General features: G+C 32.1%; 6 protein-coding genes and 1 long non-coding RNA gene across 18 annotated transcripts in view; 5 read left to right on the plus strand and 2 right to left on the minus strand.

The window, feature by feature from the left end:
* The window catches only part of LOC126914603 (growth hormone secretagogue receptor type 1), an 86,408-nt gene extending 83,386 nt beyond the window's left edge, over positions 1-3,022 (plus strand). For all 5 annotated transcript variants that reach the window (XM_050718765.1, XM_050718778.1, XM_050718755.1 and 2 more), the window contains exon 7: positions 431-3,022. In XM_050718765.1, coding sequence (XP_050574722.1) covers positions 431-1,154 — 724 coding nt within the window. In that variant the 3' untranslated portion in view covers positions 1,155-3,022. The remainder of the gene's footprint in view (positions 1-430) is intronic.
* LOC126914686 (uncharacterized) lies at positions 2,569-11,013 on the minus strand. Of its 4 annotated transcripts, none has more exons than XM_050718996.1 (7): positions 10,814-11,013; positions 7,166-7,721; positions 6,795-6,824; positions 4,500-4,693; positions 3,849-4,043; positions 3,490-3,729; positions 2,569-3,377 (listed from the first exon to the last, which is right to left on the minus strand). In XM_050718996.1, the coding sequence occupies exons 2-7, from the start codon at positions 7,362-7,364 to the stop codon at positions 3,210-3,212; spliced, it is 1,026 nt and encodes a 341-aa protein (XP_050574953.1). In that variant the 5' UTR covers positions 7,365-7,721; positions 10,814-11,013; the 3' UTR covers positions 2,569-3,209. The 4 variants fall into 4 exon arrangements, with proteins under 4 accessions (XP_050574953.1, XP_050574942.1, XP_050574933.1 ...); XM_050718985.1 differs by lacking the exon at positions 10,814-11,013 and adding an exon at positions 8,047-8,416 and having other exon boundaries at positions 7,166-7,970; XM_050718976.1 differs by lacking the exon at positions 10,814-11,013 and having other exon boundaries at positions 7,166-8,416.
* Positions 8,561-10,884, plus strand: LOC126914630 (tRNA:m(4)X modification enzyme TRM13 homolog). Of its 4 annotated transcripts, none has more exons than XM_050718802.1 (6): positions 8,561-8,881; positions 8,964-9,210; positions 9,284-9,477; positions 9,550-9,975; positions 10,058-10,313; positions 10,401-10,663. In XM_050718802.1, exons 2-6 carry the CDS (start codon positions 9,032-9,034, stop codon positions 10,585-10,587), a joined length of 1,242 nt encoding a protein of 413 aa, XP_050574759.1. In that variant the 5' UTR covers positions 8,561-8,881; positions 8,964-9,031; the 3' UTR covers positions 10,588-10,663. The 4 variants fall into 4 exon arrangements, with proteins under 4 accessions (XP_050574759.1, XP_050574769.1, XP_050574773.1 ...); XM_050718812.1 differs by having other exon boundaries at positions 9,006-9,210; XM_050718816.1 differs by lacking the exons at positions 8,561-8,881; positions 10,401-10,663 and adding an exon at positions 10,761-10,884 and having other exon boundaries at positions 8,909-9,210.
* A 531-nt stretch (positions 11,014-11,544) lies between the features above and the next one.
* On the plus strand, positions 11,545-12,832 carry LOC126914966 (uncharacterized). Its single transcript, XM_050719287.1, has 3 exons — positions 11,545-11,716; positions 12,240-12,455; positions 12,534-12,832. The coding sequence occupies exons 2-3, from the start codon at positions 12,266-12,268 to the stop codon at positions 12,728-12,730; spliced, it is 387 nt and encodes a 128-aa protein (XP_050575244.1). The 5' UTR covers positions 11,545-11,716; positions 12,240-12,265; the 3' UTR covers positions 12,731-12,832.
* A 103-nt stretch (positions 12,833-12,935) lies between these two features.
* On the plus strand, positions 12,936-15,840 carry LOC126914991 (uncharacterized). The gene has a single exon (XM_050719324.1). The coding sequence runs from the start codon at positions 12,940-12,942 to the stop codon at positions 13,117-13,119; it is 180 nt and encodes a 59-aa protein (XP_050575281.1). The 5' UTR covers positions 12,936-12,939; the 3' UTR covers positions 13,120-15,840.
* Positions 13,871-25,734, minus strand: part of LOC126914949 (uncharacterized) — a 42,398-nt gene continuing 30,534 nt past the window's right edge. For both annotated transcript variants that reach the window (XM_050719265.1, XM_050719255.1), the window contains 4 exons: positions 22,488-22,627; positions 19,705-19,854; positions 17,872-18,027; positions 13,871-16,754 (listed from right to left, as the gene is read on the minus strand). In XM_050719265.1, coding sequence (XP_050575222.1) covers positions 16,720-16,754; positions 17,872-18,027; positions 19,705-19,854; positions 22,488-22,626 — 480 coding nt within the window. In that variant the 5' untranslated portion in view covers position 22,627 and the 3' untranslated portion in view covers positions 13,871-16,719. The remainder of the gene's footprint in view (positions 16,755-17,871; positions 18,028-19,704; positions 19,855-22,487; positions 22,628-25,734) is intronic.
* LOC126915090 (uncharacterized) lies at positions 21,363-22,438 on the plus strand. The gene is made up of 2 exons (XR_007710024.1): positions 21,363-21,517; positions 21,616-22,438. It is a non-coding gene; the product is annotated as an uncharacterized LOC126915090 (long non-coding RNA).

A 25,734-nucleotide genomic window follows, 5' to 3' on the forward strand; every position in this document is an offset into this window, starting at 1 on the left:
ATTACTATAATAGTTATTGTATATATAACTATGTATAATATATGAAGTATCTCTTCCAGAAAAAAGACTATGAAAATCTACTAAAATAATATACTGAAGAACTGCCCAAAACTACCGACTATGACTGCTTTTCCAATAATGATTTAATTACGTTAGTTCCAGCGCTACTATTTCATCAATATAGCTAATAATTCATTTGTAATGCTTTAGCTACTGCTGGCAATTACTGACCAATATTAAGCTCGCAGTAGTGCAACTATCAAAATCCAATGATACATTACTCCAAATCAGCTTCTATTATATTGACCAGCTAATAATATTTTTCTGCAAGAGATATAAAAGAAAAATAACAAATATTTAAAAAGTATACCATATACGAAACGAAAATAACATAAATCACCAATCATTTAGATAAAACGTCTGTTCACAGCCCCATTCTACTGATGGTCAAATACGAAGAGGAAGAAAACTCGAACGGTACGTACATTCCGACCTGCAGCACAGTTGCAAATTCATTCTGGCCGATCAGTTTCGTTCTGTTCACGATAATCGTGTTCTTCGTGATACCGCTGCTGATCCTTGTGGTTCTGTACACGGTGATTGCAAGACATTTGATGACGAACTCGACGATTAGCCGTGGCTCGTCCAATAACTTGCTCAAATATCGCAAGCAGGTGATGCTGATGCTAGGGACAGTGGTGTTTTGTTTCTTCCTATGCTTGTTACCATTTAGGGCATTGACACTTTGGATCTTGGTCGTTCCAATTAAAGTAATCCTCGACTTTGGTATCGAGCGCTACTTCACCCTGCTCTATTTCTGTCGAGTGATGTTCTATCTGAACTCTGCCATTAATCCTATCCTCTACAATCTGATGTCCACGAAATTCAGGGAAGGTTTTCTCAGGGTTTGTGGTTTGGGCCCTAATAGGGAGAAAAAGAAAAAAACGTCGGACAAAACTGGTACTTATACTACTGGCTCGACCAATTGTAGTAGCAATCAGTCTGATTTCTGGAGGAGACACAGCAGTAATAAGAGCAACAGCGTTAAGGCACCCTGCAACAACACGACCGCGGAGAAACAGATTAAAGTGCCACTTCAGACGACGGTTGTTAGTGGAAGTATCGTTAGGAAGAAACAAGAGAGTTATGTTTGAAAGGATAAAGTGGGAATATGACGAGGATAATTTCTAAGACTGTGATCTTTCGAACCATTCCATGATATCGTAGCATAGTCGGTGGAAGAGATATGGCAATGAAGTTGTAAATTAAAGCCTTAAGTGTTAGCATCTACTAATAGTGTTGTGTTTAGGGCTATATATAGGATGACTTCCTTGCTAGTTGATCGCATGCTGCTAATCGCACCGCATATCACACTCGTCTTCATTTTCCATACCTCCTCTCTTTAATTTAAATGTACTATTTATCATTTTCACACTGACGACTTGGCTATATCAATTCCACTGATTATACTATTTAACGTCGTTCGTATTCGTATGTGGATTGTATATTGTACATATATATAGATTTTTTTCGAAATCGTAGTTTCAATGACATTTATTTTAATTCTTTACAAATTGTTGAAAATGTCCCTCTTGGTGCCTCAGACAGATTTTTATTCGGCAAATCCTATACTATCCTTTTTTCCATGGTCCCCAAGATTATTCCATCTTTTACGTCCTACATCTTACATCCCGCATTCTATATCATCCAGCCCATAACCAATTGACATTACCGGGTGAAACCGGACCACCGGACTGAGATGACTGAAGAAAACAAACTTCATTATGGTTCTGATTTCTACATTTAACATTTTGTACACATTCTCTGAATTTTCTGTTACGTCTAAGTTGAAAGAGTAAAATTATTCGACTTTTCAATCAACGATTTCGGAAAAATTCTGTATTTTATAGAAACATTATTTATTAAAAACTAATTTAAAAGAAATTAAAAAATGCTGGAATCATTTATTTAATTTTAAGTACCGACTGTCTAATAATGTATTTCAATTATTTGTACCTTCAATAGCGTGAGAAAGAGACCTAAAAATGCTTATGTTATTCATTACCAAAAAAGAACATTAATCCGCATAAGATTATGAACGATATATTAGGATCGAATTATCGTTGCATAGAATTTTGGAATCTGTGATCACTAATTATATAACCGTGTACCGAGTAAGTATTAGAACAAAGATGAAACAGTTGTGTCTTCGAATTGAAGGAAAACTAAAGATAAGCTATACGATAGATAAAATTGATTAATTTTTAAGAACCAAAAGGGATCTTAAAAAGTAGCTTTTCTTTCATATTTACCAAGATTCGTGTGATTTGCCAAAATTGTTTGTTCGAATTTCTTTGTTGAATTTTCATCTTTATGAATGTACAAAATGACAAATTAAGTTTCTACGGAAATTTTAAGTTCCTATGCGCTTATCTAACTACATACATATTCGATTTATATTTATAATCATGACAGATATTACAACAATTAGAGATATTTTTAAACTGTATAAATATAATTTTCCATGAAGTAAAAGTATTGAGGTGGTGACGAAACTAGTCTGCAAGCTTTAAATAATTATTTATTTAATTACAGTCTCTGCGGAACATATACATCGACATTTTTGCCATCGCGCTAACTATTAAAACTTTATTGCTCATGACGTAGCAATAAATGGCAGGTTGATTTAATTGTACATTAAATCATTCCAGTAGTCTTTAAAAATTGTATAATATTCACTTTTATTTTTACAATAGGAATCGATTACCGCAAAAAATATTTAAGTATCTAGGACGCATAAGCTGAAGCAGGTAAAACAAACTTCTTAATGCGATTTATATGCTATATGTATAGATTTCGTTCCTAATTGACTGCAAAGCGTTCGTTTTCAATAGTTTATAGATTATTATTGATTTTTATTTATACGAACTATTTACAAAGAGACACTTTATTTTTATTATCCAAAATATATGTTTCTGTAAATATTTTGTAAAATAAAATTCGAACAATATTCATAATATTGGATCAACTAGTTTTTTATATTAACACTTTGCATTTAATAATGGAAAAATACATTTTACAATGAAATACGTTTTATGCTATGTGCTGTAATGTGATAATGTATAACTTAATGATGTTAACTTAATGACATTAAATAAGTTACTTAAATATGATATTAAAAGAAAAACGCTAACGTAGCTAAGGCGAGATTATTCTATTAGTGAATTAAACTTTTCGTCGTATTTCACGAATATTATATCGTGTGCTAAATTATCTGATCTAATAACCATTGAATACACATAATAACCCTTTGACTCCATAAAACCGATCAACTCCTTTTTGCCTTCTTCAACATGAGAGAATTCCACAGAAAGTGTCTGAAAATTTCGTAATTCAAAATTTATGCAAAGATAATTAAAAAATAATAAAAATAGTAACAAAACTTAAAATTATAATTTTTTCCTTAATTTTAACTTAAGTTAAATTCACCTCGATATTTATCATGTCGAAAGGAATCGTTTTTAATACTTGAAGCTCATGCCCCTCAATGTCAAGACTAAAATAATTTACTGTAGTCACATTAAGAGCAGCCATTAAATCTATAAATGGAAAACATTGAACTGAGATGTGGACTCCACTGTGGGCAACATCAGGAGAATTAGGTAAATGGCTATCAGAAGCATTTGGCTCGTGAAGACGTCCAACATTATTGGCCATCAAGAAGGAATTCTGAAAATTGCACAACGGAAAATATATATGCATATATGTATAAAAAATATGAAATATTACAAAATATTATACGGTAACTTATTATATAACTATCTGCAACAAATTACGAACTTTCGTACCACGGAGGGAAATGGCTCAGTGGCAAGGCACGTAGGTGTTAGATAAGCCTTTCTGTTTTTTCTCAACATTTTACTGAAGTTCAAAGGATCCGCCTCTACCAGAAGACCATTCCAATCGAGGTATCGTTCCAATACCAATGTGTTACTCCGAGTCTCCCCGTCGTAAGCGCCACATTCTACGAAGAAGCCATTTTTCTGTAAACAAATTACCAAATGTTTGCGTTGTCAGTTACCACTTATTCAAACATCAAGAACTAAAATACATTTCTCTTAAATTGAATTGAGATTTCACTGAGAGTATTTTTTTTTTTTTTTTATCAATTTCAATTTAAGAATACTTGATAACAGAAATTTGAATAATAAAAATAGAGATATTTGAATTTTGAAATCATTGACAATATTTCTTTCTCTTCGTTAAAGGAAAAATATTTGATAGCAGAAATTTTATATTGAAAGTATCTGAAAATTCTTTAATTAAGGCTATCGACGGTAATTTCTTTTTTACCAATTTTATATTAAAAATATTTGATAGTAAAAATTGTATATTAGAAGTATGTATTTAAAAAATATTTGAATTGAGACCATTGACAGTGATTCTTTTTACTAATTCCATATTAAAAGTATTATAATTACACAATATTTTAATATTACCTTATCTTTGAAAATTTTTCGAATATGTTCGGCTTGGCCCATCGATTGATCTTCGATTTCTGGATTTTCAAGGTTGTATGATTGATCCGGATTGTATTCCCGAAATATCCAATGTCGACGAATATCGGTCATGTACCGCTGCCAATGTGCCGGATCCGATGGTGACTGTATTTTGCCATTGTACCATTTAACAACTTAAAACAATATATATAATCAGATTAATCAGAATTATGTGCAGATTTTAATTTGTAATTGAACTTTAGAGAAAACATTCGATAAATATGTATCAATTTGTCATATAAGTAAGAGTACGAGTGTTATGCATATTTAATATCCCGTTACTTGCAATGTCCTTGATGTAGTATCCTTAACATGCGATATTAATACCGTGATTTGATAACTAAATAGCATGACATAAACATAGGCTGAACAAATTAATGTAAACGTGACTGAAATAGCTGAGACATCATTGGAAAAGAATATGCATATGCATCAGACCATAGAAATTATTATTGGTGAAACTGCAGAAAGGCTATCTTATCTCCAATTTCGATGATTTTTGGATATGTCTTAAAAATCGATATTGTGAATAACTTTTCCTACACATATTAGCGGCGATCTTTCTTCATTTTTGAGATATTTGCAGAAAAACTAACGGTATTACTGCAATTAATTCTACCTAGTTCTAGTTGTGCCTTTGTAGCAGCGTATGTGTACGATTTGGTTGCCGGCCACCTAATCTTCTGTTTATAAATGACGGTGGACTAGCTTAAAGCATCGTGCACAACTGCATACACAAGGCTGTAAAAAATGCCTGTTATAAATTACACGAATATGATCAATGTATTGGGTTTGAGTTTGAGTTAGAGTTTTCAAACCGGCAGCTGCAAGATAGCCGGCAATACTTGGGTACGATAATAACAGATTAATTATGAAAATTATATACCAATGAATAATTGATATTATTTTACGAAACGGAATAATTATTACTTTACGTAAGAGTTGCTGGCCGCTTTGTGGCGGCCGAATTGAAAAATCTAATCCAAACTCAATGCACTGATGATATTCACTTTTAATTAAGTTATAAGTTATAACGGACATTACTTACGAGTTCGCATTTGCAGTTGTGCATAGGGTCCTAAACTCGCCCGACCCAGCTTTACAGACAAAAAATGAGGAAAATGGCGGCCAGCAACCAAACTAATACATACACTGTTACGGATGCACAACTATAGGTAGAAATCACTGTAGTAATACCGAGAGTTCTGTGCGAATATCTCGCAAACTAAGCGAGACCGCCGGCTATATGTATGTATTGTGTTGGCAACTAAGTGATTGCGGATTTTGCCATTACCACCTAATGATATATATAAGAAAATAAATGTTCAAAATGTTGATTTCTGTATCATATTTTAAAATCATCGAAATCGAAGATGAGCTAGTTTCTCTGGAATTTCACTTTTTTTATCTATTTTTAAAGAATTTCATAAAATTACAATTAACGATACAATAAAAAGGATATGTAATCTAAAATATCACTTCAAACTAAAAATTTGGAAAATAATAGTAACAGTAGTCGACATTACCGATCAAGCATTCCTGTCGAATATGTATTTATAAAGAAGGACAATAAAAATTTGTAACATTTGCTAACCTCAATCTATATTTATTTTAATTCGACCATTCCATAACTAATTACGTTTACAAACGTCCGCGAAACAGATATCTCTTAACTTCCTAACAGGATATGAGACATATCTCGTTATGTCAATATGGCTATTTCAATATATATAGGAAAATATTTCAAGTTTAAGAGGTTAATAAGAGTAATTAATAGTTATGCGTAAGTGCATTCATTTGAGATTTCGATCAATTATTTTTTTACTCTGTTTATACACCTGTAGTATAACACGATCATGGCAATAAAGATAGCAATAAATGATCGATAAAGAGACGTTATCAATTGTTTTGATTGTAGATGATGTAAATCATAAATTAATAAATGCAGATTGAATACAAATGTAATTCGAAGGATTAAGATTAATATTTGTAACTTTAAACAATATTGTTATTATGTTACGGAAATTCTATATCCCTGTGTAAATATAAACAATGTGTGTCTGTAAAAGATATACTTATTCTTAATACGAAACCATTACGAAATTAATCTAAATACGTGAAAAGATTTAGGAACAAAAGAACAAATTAAACAATGTTGTATAACGTTTTATAATTATTGTTACATTATTAAATCTTTTAAAAATATAAGATAAATAATTAATTTTCTGAACTCACCATTGGTAAAGTTATACCACCTATTAAGGACTGCAACAGCAGTAGAAACAAATTATTATTAATAATATACTTGTTTAGAAGTTGCACGTCAACAAGAATATTGTCACATGTTTCGTCATGAATTTTCAATATTTTCCACCGGTAAATCAATCTATTATTTTATTAGTTTTTAAAAAACATTTCTTTCATATCAATAAAAATATTCCTCGCTCATTATAGTGTTCTTTATATATTGATTTCATGTTTGTTATTATTCATTTCTTATTTCAATATTAATCTAGTCGATTTTATCAAATTCATTTACCACTTAAATTTTATTTTTTTACCATGACAATATCCAAGTAGATACACATTGAATAATAAATACGTACCATCTTGATTTAACTCCTCCGAATACAGATTATGCCCTACCTGATGCAAAGGAAAATAGGACGCGAATATGAATTGCCGAATTAAAATAATCGAACCGATGCCTAATAATGCGATCATCGCGTACCATTTCCACCGGTTCCAAAATGGTCTTAAAATATAAATGTACGCATGCTGACTGCGGGAATCTGTACTGGACATTTTTTTTAACGGTCACAAGCTCACAACAGGTAGCTACCGTACATGCGGTGACAAAGACAAACTAGTGTAAGGTCGTAGTGCACGAAACTATAACGAGAGACTGAATCACTTCACAATAGTTTCTAAAACTCTTAATCTTATCTGCGTGTGTTGACCGGTAGATCGTAGACAAATTAATCAAAATATTACTTCAAATACTATTCAATTTTTAATTTTGTCATCATATACTTTTTTTTAAATTAAATAAAAATCCAAAGCATCGTTAGAAGAAAAGATTGATTCTCATCATAGTTCACTGAATATCGATCGTTTGTTGTTTTAAATATTTCGTTGGAATATATAAATAGAGGTTATGATCTAAAAGGCACGGAATACATAACAGATTCTTAAGATAATGTTCTTCACTATCACTTGTATTACACACACATACATACATGTACACAATTTTAGTATAAACGTAGTTAACTGCATAAAAGAACAAGAACTTATTGCGAATAACACTCCAGCTGAACTCTGAATGCCACGCACCTTAATTCGGGAGAACGCTGTATAAAGAGTAATTTTACACGCGATTGGCTGTCGAAAATGTTTCGTCTGGTAGGTGTACTAGAAGAACAGAAGCACACAACGCACGCTTATACTTAAAGATATTAAATCTACATATGCATAGCTAGATGCTTACAAAATAGTCACCGAGTTAAATCGTCTGTATTCCATTTATATTCTTCACTACTAACTGCTATCAAGAGAATACAGCGAATAGGAAATTCGATGAAGTTCCGATAGCAAATATTGGTCGTGTTGGATAATTGCCATAAAAGCAATATGTATATGTATGTATATACATATTTATACTCCAATAAAATAGATATGCGAAGTGTAAGCATAGATATACCACACAAAGATATTTGCATTGGATAAGGGCTCCATTTTAAGTATATTAGATTTAAATACAGAGGGAAGTGTTTCTGAAATTGTAGAAATGATAAAATATGAAGCATGTATATTCGATTTAATAGAAAACTGTATTAACGACAATTGGTTTTATGAATTCCTGTTTCATCTACAAAGTAAACTATAAATTAGCTATAAGTAATTATCTACTCTTTTAACTGTTGATAAAATCTAATGTTAAAATTTTTAATGAATACAGAAACTTATACATTAAATATAAAAACAATTTATCAGTGCAATATGGCAAACCATAGTTGACTAATGAATATGTAATGTAACATCAAAATAGAAATTTTGTGAGACAAATGCAATTGTTTAAATAAATAACCTTAAAAAATATATAATGTTTTTAAAAATGAACACCCTCTGTTTCTTCGAATGCTTGAAAGCGACTGCTATAGAAGTTTGCTGCAATTGCCTATTATATACATACTCTTCAGTTGAGTTATATTTCACGCAAATTTAAAGTAGCCTCAATTTTATGATCAACTTCTTATAATAAATAAAATTTTTCAATCATAAAATTATTAGATGTAGTAATACATATTTATGTATTCAATTAAGTAAGTTTAATCCCACATACCTACATAGCATGTTTAATTTACTGTTAGGTTATGTCACGTTATGTATACGTATGAATTGTAGCTTCTTTCAAATATATACTGATCGAAGAAAAACAATTTATAGAACAAAGAATCTAGCGATTAAGTGAAATGACTGAAGAAAGTCATTGCATGTATTTTGTGAAGAGAAAAAGACGTTATTGTCGTATGATAGTGAAGGAAGGAAAGAAGTATTGCGGCGAACATCAGCCAGTTTCATTAGAATTTAATCATTCTGATAAAGAAGGATCTGAAAATAAACGAATAAAATGTCCACTTGATCCAACACAGTGAGTTTACGTCTCTGTTATATTAAATATTTCATATTTCGTTATGTATATAAAATTTATAGATCATTTCCAGTACATGTTATGAGTCTAAGCTAACTAAACATTTGAAAGTATGCAATGCAAAACGCTTGATTGATGCACAACCATCATTTATCGTAAAAGGAATTAATGCTAATGAGACTTACGAAGCACCACGACACATACCACTCTCTGAATTAAACGATCTTATAGTAAATACAGTTATAGACAAAGTAAAAGCTGTTCACGGTTAGTAATACATACATATGTAAATTCAAAACTTGAAATTAGGAAGTGTATAATTCTTTAATCCTTTTATAGCAAAGTTACCCCAATTTCATAAAATAGTATTGGAACATCCAATACTTAAAGATAAAATAAATAATAATTCTTGTGGAAAAACTATTAAGAAACATCTCTTACAAAATTCATCGTTATTATCACACTTGGAACGTGTAAATCTTATAAAAGACAATACATGCTTTATTGAATTTGGAGCAGGAAAGGGTAAACTAACTTATTGGTTGGGCCAAATAGTAAAGCATAAAAAAGACTGTTGTATTTTATTAGTAGACCGTTCAAGTCACAGACATAAGAGTGATAATAAATTGAAAAATGAACAATCTTCTCTCTTAATAGAAAGAATACGTGCTGACATTGCTGACTTGAAACTGAATGATATAACAGAAATTAAAAAATTTGAACGTAAAGTTGGTATTGCAAAACATTTGTGTGGAGCAGCTACAGGTATATATATTTTTTTATATATTTCTAATATTATATTCATAATATTTATATTAAAATTACTAAAAAAAAAATTATTTCATAGATTTAACTCTAAATTGCTTAGTTCAAGCAATGCAAAATGAACCTAAATGCAATGTTACTGGTATAATCATTGCATTTTGTTGCCATCACAGATGTAAATATGCATCATATGTTGGGAAAGAATATTTAGAACAGTCTGGATTTACAGCAAATGAATTTACAATTTTATGTAGCATTGCTAGCTGGGCAACTTGTGGCTCTGATCTAAACAAGGCAATTAATACTCTAGAAACTCAAAATGATTCGGGAGAGACAAGGTAAGATATTCATGTTAAAATTCCAAATATCATTTTTTATAATTAACCATGAAAGATAAAAAAAATATATTATTTAATATTTTTAAGAACAAACATAAAAACTTTAACCTCGAGTGAAAAAGAACAAATCGGCCGAAAAGTAAATTCAATATTGAATTGGGGTCGCTTGGAGTATTTAAAAAAAGTTGGATTTCAAACTAATCTAATTTATTATACCACTACCGATGTATCACTAGAAAATATGTGTATCGTGGCTACAAAAGATGAAATATAATAATGAATTAATATAAACAAATAACATGAAATAAATGGTTTAACTTTAATTTAAATAAACTTTTATTATAACAAAATGAAGTTTATCCTTTTCAACCAATCCTTCATTTAACCAAAATTGTTGAAGCATTTACAGATTAAGAATGCGGCTTTACGTTACGTTCTCGGTTCTAGGGAAAAGTGCGTCGCTCATTGGTGCTCGTGAAGCGCTGAACCACTCTACTCACCGGAATGTGCGAAATTGAGAAGACTTTTATACTTTAGATTTATGATTTACTCAAAAACCTTACACTTCGCGTCAAAAATTAGTTCGTCAAGAATGCAAGAAGACTAATTTTCGAGAATGAATAAAATTGATCTAATTCGAAAAACCAGTTCTTGTTTGCGAAGTCGCGATTTCTGTTTCTGCCCTCGTTTCTTTGCTGCAGATCCCCTTCCCTGCTCATCCTGATTCAATATTGGGTGGGGTTTCTCCCCGTTCATCGAAACCTCATGTTTCGGGTCCATCCACTACTGAGTCGATGGAGATGGAAAACACTTCGATGGTCCAACCAGAAAGCGAGGGGTACACACATGTGAAGGGAAATGGCTGCGAAAGAAATATGTACATAACTTGGGAAAGACAATAAAGCAGACTCTTTCAAGCACTATACGTGACCTGTCCCATAATTGCTAATTCGAGACAGCTCTCAACTGAACGTTATTTAATGAAGTGTTTCCTGTCTGCCGACTTCTAACTTTCTCTCATTTTAGACAATGCTGATTTTTCTATTCATATAGGCATAAAATCAATCGATTTAGAATTTTATTCTTAATTTATATACACAGAGTAACTTTAGCTAGCTAAAACTAAATTTACAAAACAAGTTCTTGCGATAGCGTAACACGACTATTTCATTCTATCGCTACATGTGAACATTGCATAAAGCACTCATTTCCCCTACCATATACAACGCCCCGCCCAAATACAACTTAGTGTAACAGATTCTAATGCACTGAGTGATGTGAGTAATTGTGATAACTACGTCGTTGCATTAATGTTAGTAAAACTACTTTATATATATTATTAATTAATAAAAGATTTAATTAATGATCGGTAGAAGAACGAAGAACGAAAGAACTATTTGAAGGTGCGTATTATGTAATATTGATGTTATTCTCATTTATTCAAATTGAGGTTTCCTAATTTCTTTTTTTACGAACTGGTTACATATTTTTTTGAGGATAAATCAATATTACTATAATTTTTGGTATAGTTATTATTTCAAATACAATATAATCAATAATGGCAATGGTAAACAATATACACACACACTTTAAAGTAACTCTAATTTCGTAATGTTGACCTTACGCCACGCCTTCATTACTTTAAGTGAATGACGCGAGATTGCATCTTCAAAAAAATGGAGTTTTTGTATTATAAATATGTAAGACATTGTTCAGTTTTTGAAATATACATTTTTTAAATCTCTTGGAAGACATGTATTTATCTTGTTAATTGACTATTTATTATATCTTTTTTAAATGTTGAGTGATGTTATTATACGATTAAGAATATTTGTTTATTCTTTTCAATCAACTTTTTAATTATTGATTTTAAAAATTTTGGTGTAAGTTTAAGCATTGAAGGGAAAATTATCTTTGTTTTTTCAGAAGAATCTCAGTCTAAAATTTATAAAATGTCCATTTTAGACGAGCGAGAGGATTATCTGAAGAATCCATACTTTGTGAAGCACGAGTATGGTGATTTTACTCCATTTTATATCACTGTCACTATCTGTTCCTTCATATTTGCATTCTTATGCATTTTGAACATTGGATTTTGTTGGTGCTCCCGTCATAGAAATTATTGGCAAAGTCCTCATACAGGTAACTTTTATAAGATATTTTATTCATCTTTCATTTACAAATGATCTTATAATTTTCTCCTTCTTTCTATGTAATTAGGAAATAGGTGGATTCAACCATTGTGGACTGTATTACCTCATAAAACACCACCTTTGGACTTAAGTGAGATAGAACCAGGACGTCTCGTGACACAAGATAAACAAGAAGTTTTACAATATCACAATCCAAAACCATATGGAACCGCACCACAAACACAAGAATATATGGAGATGCAAAAACGTGAGAGTGAAATTTAATTAGGCATTAGTCTTGATATTATGTGTATACAAAAGTTTACAAGCTCTCAAGAGTATTAGTATTAAATTAAGAACATCACAATTGTTTTACAATCATATAAACTGATCTACTGTAATAGCCAAAATTGGAAAGTAGCAAGTGTACAAAGGTAAAACGCAAGGTACACAAGGTAAAACTATACTTTTAAAAAATCATCTAAGTAGAAAATATGGGACTGCATATTTTTTGGCCAGCATCCACTTGTTTAACCCTTTTGGTTGTCTGTGTAATAATAATTTTATTAAGATACGGTTCGCGTATTTGTAAGCTACGGCATGCACCGTTGCCGTCTGATCGAGAATGGGAAGAAAAGGCGTATTCTCGAAAACTTTCAGTTTCTATGGCGTAAAATTAGATAGATATCACCATATGTTTTCACATCATGTTACGGATTTATTTCGTATTAGAAAAGAATTTAGATTAAATTAGAATCTATTTTAACATATAAGTATGTGTTTACTATATATTTCAGAGTAACACTTCAGATCTGAAAATTCTTTACAAGCATACCTTAAAAAAATTGCTTTGACAACACATGCAGGCAACATCAGTTTTCTACCTTAAGATAATGTAGTTATGTGCCTTATAAATGTAATTCCATGTGTCTTTTATACGTTACCTTTTTATACGTAGAGTAAGGAATTTTAACGAATCTCCGTCCATTCAAATTCTTTCTCTTTAATGACGATTTGTGTCATGAAAATTCGTAAAATATTTTCTTCTTTACCAAGATAACTTCTAAACGTATAAACATTCATTTAAAGAATGACACATATAACAAAGTAAGCAATAATTTTTAAATCCTGTGTTGAATTTAAATATATTTCATGACACAACATGAAAGAAAAGAAATATAGTATTTGCGAAAGAAGATTATATAATTATATCGAAGAAATTAAGATGTGTATCCGTCCAATTTTTTAACGTTTTTTATGCAATGGCAATTGTATCATTATCTTTGAACTTTTGTATTTTTTATATGGTTTTCATATAAATAAAAAATGCTTGTCTTTACATAAAACATGCACTCATTATATGTTTCACTTATTAAAAATTCAAATCAATTTGCTTTGATTGAAAATCAATAGATTCATCAACAGTTTTGTATATAATATTTAGTTTTTATTGACAACATTGGATTTTTATTACATGTGTAACGGTTACACAATTATTTAATAAGTAAGTAGATACATTATACAATTTTTGCGTTCAGTTATAACGTCAGCTTGTAAATAAATTACTGACGACGATTTCCCACGAGCTACGAGATATTTGATTTAAGAAATATGAATTTGATTCGATTGCCTAGGGCCTAGGCAACTAAAACCTGAACTTCCTATCGAAGACATCTTTCTTTCGAACATGCCCTCCTTAATCGACTAATATTTCTCGCTTTGTTTTGATCTGATTTAAACTCGTCCGCGACTGCTATATAGAAAGATACCGAGAACAGAATTTCTTCTCCGGTTTTATTATTTGGTTTCAAATTCGCTAAACATGTTTAATCTATTAACGCGAATACTATGAATGATTTAAAAAACTTCGAATGACACAATAAAAAAATTCAATAACATAAAATTGGAAAGACTTTTGATTATGTTGCAAGTACAATGATGGATCGAAATTTGAAAAAGCAATTAACGCTTCCTCTCGCCATGATACTTCACTCGCGTTTTAAGAACAATTTTAATCTCTAATCGTTAGCGTACCTTCTATCGTTATTATGCTATGTTACAATGCGTTTAAAACACTAAGAACTCCCATCGAGTTCCACACAAATAGAGGTCAAGCATGTTATTATTTAATTACGTTTTAGTAGACGTTTAATGGTAGTTAATTAGAAGAAACCATAGAACGTAATGCTATCTTACTCTATCGATAGATTCGTTTTTTTATCTTTTCTTTTTTTTTTTTATGCATAATGATGATATGATGTACATATGTAGTCTAATCTACGATCATTGATACCGATCAATACGATCGATCCGTATAGTGCGCGTGTTCGCTGAGTTGTTCTTTTTATTTTTCTTTTTATACAGATACGTCGTATATATCCAGCATCATTACCTGAATCAGCTGACTTGACTTTGTCAAATTTTTCTCTTGTTTTGTATACATCTAGACTTAAAAACAAATACAATCTTGTATTCTGGAGGGGGAAAGGTTTGATTTCTATAGTTTCAATGGAACACCTCGTAGAGACGAGTTCTAATTAATTTAATTAGCCCCCGGATCTACGAAATGCCTGAGACTTTGCATTATGTTAATTTGATTTTCATGCTCATTTGGCTTTCGTTATTATTAAGTTTTTCCATTCAGAGATAATACGAGACACATATAACGACTGTATATATCGACGTTTCATTTTATGCAAGGTTTACGTCTTGTCGAGAAGAATCATTAGTACATATCGGAGAATGGTAATAATTATTAAATCGTGCTTATTAGGTAAGTCGCTGATTCCCAAACTTAAGGACGCGGCAGTTTTTAAATAACACTTTCCAAATTATTTCATTTCAACAATTACGAGCGATATTTATTTATTTTTAATTATAATTCCTTTCCTTGCAAAAGAGTAGTTTCTTTTCTTTTATCGTTATTATAATTAAATTTACGAATTGCGTTGGAACCTCGATTACGTCCTAATAAAAATAAAAACGTCCGAGAAGTTTGGAAACCTTTGGATGTATAAGACATAGTTAACATCGAACACTGTATATTATCTATGCGATAGTTGAGAAGATATAATCTTTGTCCACGAACATTGTACCTGGTTTTAAGTATAAATATTGTCAATGAGAAAATAAACCGAACAGAGAGTCAGCTTAAAACACATTACGCGTAAGAATGTGTGCGGAAAAGACTTCTAGCGGATTCAATGAATCGAATATTTGCGTCAATAGCGAGATCGTTTATTCTTTAGAGGAAGACAAAGTTAATGGGCATTTTAAAAACATGGAGTTTATTATTTTGTCCCTTCAATTCTTCGATCCTTTAATCTTTCGACGCATACTAAAAAAAAGATAAATTACTTCTAACTGGGGATTTCTAGCACGCTATGATCGATAATCGTATAACGCTGAAAAATCGAATGGGTTCGTAACGAGATGTATATTCTAGTAAGAATATATTTCGCGAAGAATCTCAACGGCAGTAGTTTCGTGTTGATTCTTGAAACTAGAGGTTTACCATAGCGTATTGCTATACGATTACTATATCTTGGAACGTTTCATCATCGGTATAGTAGCATAGTCTAATAATTGTAATAAAAAATATAAAAAAGAAAGATGATTTTCTTAAAAGAAGTAACAATCAACTATTTTATCGCTTATATTTACGGCTAATCATTGAATTACTTATTATATTTAAAGACTCGACAATTAAAAAATGTTAACCAAGTAAAAGAATTAGAAAAGAATATTATTATAATAAGGAATAATAAGGAATGTCAATGACTTTATTATGCTACTGTATCGAGGATAAAATCCGTAATATTCACATGTAAATTGGTACACAGCAATTACAGAGTCGGCAGAACTGTTAAGAAGAACAATATTGAATGTAACTATGCGGTTTACTGCATATTCGCATAGTGATTAATAACATTTGGCCACATACAATGGAAGTAATTCTGAAAACAGCCGACATATACGATCGATAATTATTACCGACGGTCGAGCTTGTACCGACAGCAACGTTCGAAAACGTTCGAAAGTCAGATTTACAGATCGTATTTAAGAAATTTCTTTTTTTCAATTACAATCACTGCCAGTACTATAAAATACAGAACGTTTCCGTTTCTTCGTCCATTTCATTTCATACGCTCAGGCTAAATAGTATCTGTTTGAAAATTAGAGTTTCACATGGAAAAGACAAGATTGTGTTTTCGTTGCCTGTTGTCGAAACAGATCGCCGCGCACCATTTTGTATGATCGACGATTTTTTCTGTTTACTGCTTACCCGACTTCTTGCTTGCTCGTTCTCCTAAAACAATTACAATTTCATTAAAATTATAAATCGTAATTTCCAAATATTTATAGATATTAAGGGCTGAAAATGGAAAATTACGAAGACCATTGTTTTCTAGAATCTATTCTTTTTGCCGATATTACGTATTTGTAAACTTAGTAAATATCTTTTTGTAAGCTTTCAAATAGCTTCTTGCTGAAAAAATAGTTTGAGTTATGATATTTTTGTGAAATATGTACATGTGTGATTTATTTGTTTTGCGTTATCGATTGCCGATAATAAATTTGTAACTTACAAAACTGAATGAGTTCAGTTATTATGGGTCACGATTTAGAACAATGAGATATACCTGATACATTATTCGTACGAATGTTTTACGATCTAGTAAAAAGAATACATTCATAAAAGAAAATTCATTGAGAAAAAGGATCATTACGATGAACAAAATGTTCTTGAACGTATGTTCTCCCTATTCAAACGTTTAGACGGAACATTTATTGCTGCTATTGTCTGATCGTGACCGCATGAAAAAGCTTCAATAAGCTATCTTTAACTCTGTCAATGCCATCGTCAAGCATGCTCGACGAAGCGAGGTATCATGAATCGTGACACCAGTGTCGATCTTGAGAGTACAACTACGCACCATTGCAGAACTCTGAACTTCAGACAATAGCGTTGTTGCGTCTTTTAATAAAATTTCAAGGAACATCTTTTTCGCTCTGTTGCATTATATCAATGACAAATTATCTTTTCTTGGCGCCATTGTTGCTTGTGTTCGAAAGTATAGTATGTCTGGTGTATACTCAAATTATTTTGAACGATATTTTGCATTTATTTTAACGTTACAGATATAATCGATATTCATTAAACAACGGAGATAAGAAATGGGGTGAAATATCTATTACGATTACTAAAATCAATGTAGATTTCAATAGATTTGTAGAAATATGTCTTCGGAATAGATATTTAGTTATTTTAGAATTGTACATTACTAATTTTTTAAAAAATTACCTATTTTTTCCATTGTTTCTTTATGGACAATTATCATATTAGATGATTATAGTTAATACATTTTTCAGGATCATATTTTATTAGAATACTTATATTCGAAGAAGAATGGCAAGAAAAATACCTTTAGGAGATTTTTTAGTGTTGGTCTCCGGTTTACACCTTTTGGTCAGCCGGCGCGTCTTTTCGCAGGAGGCGTCACTGTTCGCCTTCAAATTGTCCACTCTCGTCATCAGCTGATTCACGCATCCGCTCCACGTGCCCTTTTCGTACCGGCAAGCTATATTCCCCGCCGCACAGAGATAATCACAACGCCATAAACTCCATTATTCACTCACGATACAAGTTAAGGCGACAACGGTGCACATCTCATGTTACAACACGACACACGACCATAGATTCTCTTTTTTGTTTTTTACCAATATTTTATTCAGTTTTATGAAAAATTACTTCTACTGAAATACTACTAAATTCGTTTTTGTTTTAGAAATTACTAAGAGATGGCAACACTTTATTCATTGTACGCATTGAAAGCATCGATCTGGGAATGACATTCGTGGCAATTTATTTTAATTTAGTTTCCCAAAGTGGCGTCCTTTAAGCAAATGGTCGTCGCACGAAATCGAAATATCTGTGCGGCCATTGCGGTAGATTAGATTCTAAATGTCACATTTAACTCGATTGGAAAGACGCGGGGGAACGGAGCGGCGTCCATTAAATTAAAAAGTTCCGTACGTCGGTTTATGTACGTTGAACGTGACCAGTCTACGTTTGATAGCGTTGTTTTAACGAGCTTTTAACCACAATGTACTTTTCTTTCAATTCTTTTCATTTCGTCCATTCTGATATACAGTTGGTCGCAAAAATATTCGAGTTGTATGTAAAATAGGAACCTTCTATATATATATATACCTTTTAAATATACTATATCATACGAAATATTTATATTATACTTTTTATTTTTATACTATACGAAACATTAATGAACCTAAATATATATTCGTTAGAACCATTTTTAACATTAATATTTTTACTAAATATATGTTTACAATAAATATCTCGTAACTTGCATATAAATTTTCAGACTGGTTTCAAATTTAACTAACATAATTATGACAGTGATTACGCACGGAGACATGGTCATTTTAGCATGCCTTTATCACAGGGATTGTGCACCGTTGTCCGAAATTATCGATAAACTAGAAGCGTGCTTCTTCGTTCCGTTCGATTAATTAAGACGTTCCTGAGATTCTCGCTAATTAGTCAGGTCCATTAACTCTCGTTCTATGTAAAGAATTATTCAACCTCGTTCGTGTCTCCAAATTAAAGTGTGTATTAATTAGCGAAGGGCACGTCGTGCATTGTTCAATATCAGCGAAATACAAACATGTCACGGTTAAATACCCTTATCAGATTTATCAAATAGCCTTCTTCTGGAATTTTATGAATTATATATGAGAGAATTCGGAATGGGATAGTGCATGTTAATGTTCTTTGATGAGAAAGTAACAAAGAACTGATTCTGATTATAGAGTTTTCTCTTCTTTATTAGTCATTCCAGTTGCTTGGATTCCTTTTGTCCTTTGATAAAAAAATTTGCAAAAATCCTTTCGATGAATAAAATAAGTACTATCAAATAGGATGCTGTTCAGTGCTGTTACTTTGTCAAACATCACATTCTATTATAATTTTGTGATTTCTCGAAACATCTTAATTAATGAACAATATTTTTCTGATTTTTGTTACTAATCAGTAAATACTAATATGTAATTATTAATATGTAAATATTTATGTATTAATGGGAAATTTAAAAGTACAAAAATACATAGAATGCATACAGTATTAAAAAAATCCGCAGTCTGCTGATCACATAAACTTCAAAAAAATTAAATCAAGAATGAACTAAAGAACGAGGGTTGCCAAAAGTGGAAACGAATAACGAATAAAAGTTTCATACCTTTTTTACACTTTTTTTGGATGGTCTTGGTCTGCTCGCAGGACTTGTCTCCCTTTTTAAGGTTCAGTGTGCGGGACCGCGTGTTGGTTTTCGAGTCGCATTCCGACCATTGACCCTTCACGTATCTGCACGACGAAGTGCTACCGGATGCTGCGTCAACAGATGCAAAACGTCAATAGAGATAATTGGAGGCACGACCGATCAAGTGGACAGAGAAATTTCCGAACAGGAAAATTAATTACCACATAAGAGTTTAGCCCTTTCCTCAATGACCATTCAATATATTGCTCTAGGCAGATTAACACGTTCACGATTGTAGCTGTCTCTCCATGGAATATTTATAATTATTTTCGGTTTCAATTTCTATTTTCAAGGAAATGCTTCAGGCTCCAAGATGTGTAAACATCATTTCGTTTTTTTCTCTATAATCTCATTTCAAAATCCAGTAAAAAGACTTTGAAATACTAATCTGTATCTTAAAAATTGAGCCGAAGTTTGAAATAGTCATATTAATTGTTAATATACAATAACATTTATACAATCATCTTAGGTTTCGAATATAAAATATAAAATGAATTATAATCCAAAAAGAAAATAAAAAGGAAACTTAACTATAACCAAAAATAGAGGAAACAATATTTAAAATTTTTTCTTCTCATTATTAAGCAAAAATAAACGCTACTATAAAACTACAATCTTCATACTATTTTTTCTAACGCCGAATCTCTGATACAACTTCCTGCACCCCTAGAACAAGCAAGAACTCGGTAGAGTAAAATTACCGAGTTTGAGACGAGGATGGAAAACGTGCGAGTAGAAACTCGCAGCAACTAAAAGCCATAGCGTGCGCTTCGTAGCTCGACCTGTAATTCAATGTGATCCTCGAAGTTGGAATTTCAGCGTTGCCCTTCTTTCGGCGACTTGTTCCGCTCTGAAAAGGAACTCGAAGAAAAGCCCTTGCTTCCCTCTCTCACGCCCGCGCCTGTGACCTTTCGGAAGCACGATCCTGGTCCGAATAAATTTCTAAGACCAAATGATCTTAGTCGACAATGAAACGGTGCGCGCCACTGGATGATATTTCAATTGTATTCGCAGTCCTGGCCGCGGGAGAGGAAGCCCGAAAGATGAGAGAAAGAGCCGCATAGAGACAAAAGAGGCTTTTCATTCCGCAAGCCAGGGTTCGCGATACCACCGCTCAATCCGCACCGAGGACCGTCTTTTCTTGATATGTTATACGCTCGATCGACCTCGCCAATGTGTCACGTTATCTTCAGTTTCTTTCCTGCTTTGTTTACTACTGTCAGTTGAGGATTGATTTTTTTTTTTTTTTTTTTTTTTTTTTTGTTGGTTCGTAGAGATATCGAGGATAAGATAAGAACTCGTGGAGGAAGTTTACAGGTCACCTGAATGATAAGAGTTTGGAGGTTATGTTGGCGGAAGAATATATTTACTTGAGAAATTAAGAGCATAGGGTATAATATAGACATTTGGTAGCTGAGATTGTAGCATGGAATCTAAAACGGTAAGAGTACTCGAATATATATACTAAAAATTTTTGAGTGTGTATGTGAATACTAGAGCAAGCGTAATAAGTATATGGATTCTTAAATATTGAAGATCCGAAACCATCTGAAATATTATATTTAAAGTAGATATCAAAAGTATTTGAAACGGCTAAAATATGCAACGCTCCTGAATATCTTAACCTAAAACAGATATACATACTTGATACTTAAGATATCCTATGTACTTGAGTGATTATTTGGGTACCTAACATTTGGATAATAATGTTACCACAGCTTTCAAACTCGATGTAAGTTACCGTGTCTAATACAATCTTCTATTTTATACTGATACAACCGTCTAAATATTTAAAGTTCGGTAAAGACGATCTAATTCTAACAAACATAGCCGACATCATCTAACCTAAAATGTTTACTTGGTAAGAAATTCTGAGCTTTTCTGAAGACAAAACACTTGCGAGGAGGTTTCGAAGAGTAACTATGTGTATACACAGTGGACGTGACTTCTTTCCATGGAAGCGAAATTTAAAGGGGACCCGGTTACCGACGCCATGATACTACACTACCGACCTTTCTGCGAACAAACAGCCTGACTCGAACATCTTGTAAACACTTAACAGATATTAAGTTTCTTCGTCTCTTGACGAAAGTAACACGGACCCTACGCGGAACTTGCAAGATTTCAATTCTACCCGTTGAAATTCTAAAACTCAATCTTACAAAGGAACTTTTAATGAAGACTTTTCGAAGAACGTAAATAAATCTTGGCCAGAAAACCAAGTTGTATTTGAAAGATCAAAGCCGAAAAACGCTTGAAGGTTTCTTATTTCTGTATTTGTTCCCTCTCCATTTTTTCTTTTTTTTTTTTTAAATATGACTTTTGAAAAAGGGATACTGATTTTACGACGCGACGATCATTATTTCAAAAGCTATGCGTATATAAAGTTCATGCATATTTTGAATTGGTATCGGTTTGGACTAGATTTGACTTAATTGATATTACTCAATTTAATTTACTTATTTAATTTATTTAAATGTTATTGGTTTGGGTTAGGATATATTAGACTAATATTTACTACTAAATTTTCTTCTTCCCAATCCGGAGTTCAGTCGAAATCAGAAATAAAGAAATTGGAGGAGCCTCGATTCTCTTTCTTCTCATTTTTAATTTATTATATTAAAAAGACGTATCTCCGGAATCAATCTCACCTTATTTCAACGTGACGTATATATAGATTCTTAATTAAATTTAATATATACCTCGTTCTTTGGTGCCACGAACAGTTCGTACAAGAACCTCCTTGTCATCTTCCTCCCATAGATCAGATTCCGCTCTGGTGGTGACGATGATCATCAACAGGGCGACACCGACCAGCGCCAAACTCCACCACAGCTTCATTCTGCGCACAAAAAAGGAAAGAAATGTGAGAAAATAAGATAAGCTGAACGCCTCGTTAATCTTCCGCCTTTAATCAGCGCTCTTTTAATTATTATATGACAGAGCATCGAGAAACGAGGTCGGATAGGCTTGAACGTAAAGAAAAAAATCCACGTCTACCGGAAGTGGATGATGAGATCGAAGTGGAAGAAACATCGTGTTTTCTTATAGAAACTTCAACATATCGCCATGTTGAAATATATGTATAGAGCTTTTAAAAAATGATCGACAGGAATATTCCTATCTATATAGATACACGTTGTATATGTCAAAGGCAAGAAAAAGTTTCATACAAACGTGAGTTTATAAGTAAATTTATTGTCCAAAACAAATATATCAACTTCTTTTCCTCTTTTTTTTTTCCTCAGGATAGAACCTGTACCTAAATTTTTATCTAACATTCTTGAAACATCCTTTAAATTCAAACGTAGCAAACGTTTACAGGAAAAGTATTTTCAATCAAATATTTCGAGGATAATCAATCAAAAATTTTCGCAGTTAACAATCACAGTTAAAATTCGAAGAAACCATGAATTCGAAAATGTTCTTATTTTTCTGTCGGTTTCGTGGAAACAGATTCGGACGTTCGTTGAAAAATCGCGCTCAAATCAATTTTCACTGTGCCAACACGAATTTGACGGGCGACGTTCCTTTTTTTTCCGTTTTCTCACGGACCTTTAACAACACACGATTCGAATGCTATTTTTTCGTCCGTGTATGGCACGTTCAAAATTTACGGGTCAATTCGTTCGCGCCACTGCCGCGAGATTGGAACTCCGTATGGGGAGAACTAATGTTTTTACTATCACAAGTTTCTCGCAAACATCAAACCACGAGTCATAGTTTTTCTTTTGTGCGTGAATCAGATCGAATCCATTTCTTAAAACAATATCGTAATTGCATATATTTTTATAAGTTTTATACGTTTTTACTATCTTTTTACATGGATATTTTCGGAGTAAACGAATTCCAATAATTTTGCATAAGACTTAGTATTTTGTACATTGTACGTTGTATTATAAGTTATACGTAACAAACAGATTATTTATATTTTCCCCAAATAGAAGAAAACATAAAACGTTAAAAGATCTTTGTTTATTTCAATAAGATACTACGCAACAATTTAGATGATACTGTAATAACTACTTATACGTATAACATAAATTACATATTTTAATAATAATGGCACAAGTTAATGCACGAGCAGAATTACGATTGGCCAATAACGCGTGAACAATATTTTAACGAATAACAACGTTTTATTTTACAGGAACTTTCATCGTTATTGACAAGATAATTGCTCGTTTTATTTCAAGCGGTAAGTTATGTCTAAAAACATGGGTCAAACAAGGCCGTAGTTTGCATATCGTCGGAAAGTTTCGCCCATTTGTCCCTCGTAAATTTTGTAATCGCTCGACAACATGGGAAGTACTAATTGCCAAAGCTGCAAGCCTCAATGGCTTCTCCTCGTAATTATTGAAATCAACGGGGCGCCGTTGTACCGGAAGAACCGGACTAAATGAACCGGTTAAATAAACGTCGAATGTTTTCTGTCTTAATATTCGATTAAATACGGAGGAGGGCGATGGCTTTAGACGTAAACAAATTCCAATTTATTGCGTAGAATAATTACATGCTTGACTGTATACATGTACAGGTTGAGATACGCAAAGCGTAACATTTGAATTTCTCAATAAACGTTGTCCGTATCGAATGTTTTAGGGACTTAATCGTTTGGTTTACTTTGTATTTTTTAATTCGTGAAAGCTTTCGTCAAGAAGGTATCAAGACCACTAAATACTTTTTAAGGATTTAATTGTTAGGATGAAATGGAAATGTTAACCCTCTAATGACGTCTTAGGAAGATACAGCAATAAAAAAGTTTAATCTGAGCTTACAAGTTACAATTATATGTTTGACACAGAGGCTCGACATAACAACAGGGATTACTAAGATAAAACGCTATTCGATTAGTAAAGATAGAAGGTTCTTTGCTACTTTCATTTTATGGTTATTTTGTTATCAACCTGTAACCTTATTTGCATATGTGCCTTATAATATAAAATATTAGATGAAGTGTTTGTTAGACACTTGCAGTAAATGTAACCGATTAAAATATGCTATTCTATTTAAAAAAATGAGCTTGAAACCTGATTGATATTTTTATACACAAAAAACAAATTAAATCGAATAATTGCTTTTTTTCATTTTATTTTTATTTTGATTAAAATTTCTAGGTTTATATCTTTAATATTCACAAAAATATTTTGGTCCTCGTATTTTACGTGTCTCGCTCTGTATGTAAACCGATGTTTGACACAGATGCATGGACGAGTTAAATCGTCAGGTTAATTAATAGGGAAGTGCGGGGGCGAGAAAATTATACCAAAAGCAATTCGTCACCCTTCCACAGGAGGAAACGTTCGTTTGTCTCTTACATTTGCACCGTAATTACTGAAATCTTGTCCATTTGTGTCAACGATTTCGACAATCAATGCCAATGAAACAATGATATGTTTATCTCATTACGAAGCTACTTTGCGGTGCAATCAATCGAAATTGTTCGGACAATAAACGTCGAATACATAACCGGCTTACACGCACTGGCGGCCTTGCCTTTATTTTACCGGGGGAAAGTTAATTTTGAACGTAACAGTTCACCGGTATCGTCGATAAAATATTCATGGTATCGCGTTTTAAAAAGCGATAAAACTGGGACACTATGTATTCCTATATAATTTTCCCTTTTCATCGTGCGTATCGGCAATGAACGGTTTACGGCAGTTGAAAACGCCTATTTCGACCAATACATTTAGAAGTAACAAATTGATTACTTTTTGCCGCGCTTTCGCTTTGTGACATAACTCGAATATATTAGTTTCTCAAAAAGTGGGCACAATTGTCTTTGAATATTTTTCTATTTTAATTTATTACTAATGAGAATAATAAACTAGTAATAAGAACCTAACCTCAAACTAGTAATAAGAACTCGTAAAATAGAATAGGACGTCGTTTCTGTAATTTTTAGTTTGTAACACAAAAGAAATTTGCTCGTCAAATGATAACCTG

This window comes from Bombus affinis, chromosome 1 (assembly GCF_024516045.1).
Source record: "Bombus affinis isolate iyBomAffi1 chromosome 1, iyBomAffi1.2, whole genome shotgun sequence".
NCBI classification, from domain to species: domain Eukaryota; kingdom Metazoa; phylum Arthropoda; class Insecta; order Hymenoptera; family Apidae; genus Bombus; species Bombus affinis.

Coding starts and splice junctions, on each gene's coding strand:
- LOC126914686 (XM_050718996.1), bottom strand. CDS start 7,364: ATGTCCAGTACAGATTCCCGCAGTCAGCATGCGTACATTTATATTTTA. Junction 4,044..4,499: donor GAAAAATTTTCAAAGATAAG/GTAATATTAAAA, acceptor ATTTGTTTACAG/AAAAATGGCTTCTTCGTAGA. Junction 3,378..3,489: donor TCGACATGATAAATATCGAG/GTGAATTTAACT, acceptor CGAAATTTTCAG/ACACTTTCTGTGGAATTCTC.
- LOC126914630 (XM_050718802.1), top strand. CDS start 9,032: ATGACTGAAGAAAGTCATTGCATGTATTTTGTGAAGAGAAAAAGACGT. Junction 9,976..10,057: donor TTTGTGTGGAGCAGCTACAG/GTATATATATTT, acceptor ATTATTTCATAG/ATTTAACTCTAAATTGCTTA. Junction 10,314..10,400: donor AATGATTCGGGAGAGACAAG/GTAAGATATTCA, acceptor AATATTTTTAAG/AACAAACATAAAAACTTTAA.
- LOC126914966 (XM_050719287.1), top strand. CDS start 12,266: ATGTCCATTTTAGACGAGCGAGAGGATTATCTGAAGAATCCATACTTT. Junction 12,456..12,533: donor TTGGCAAAGTCCTCATACAG/GTAACTTTTATA, acceptor CTATGTAATTAG/GAAATAGGTGGATTCAACCA.
- LOC126914991 (XM_050719324.1), top strand. CDS start 12,940: ATGGGACTGCATATTTTTTGGCCAGCATCCACTTGTTTAACCCTTTTG.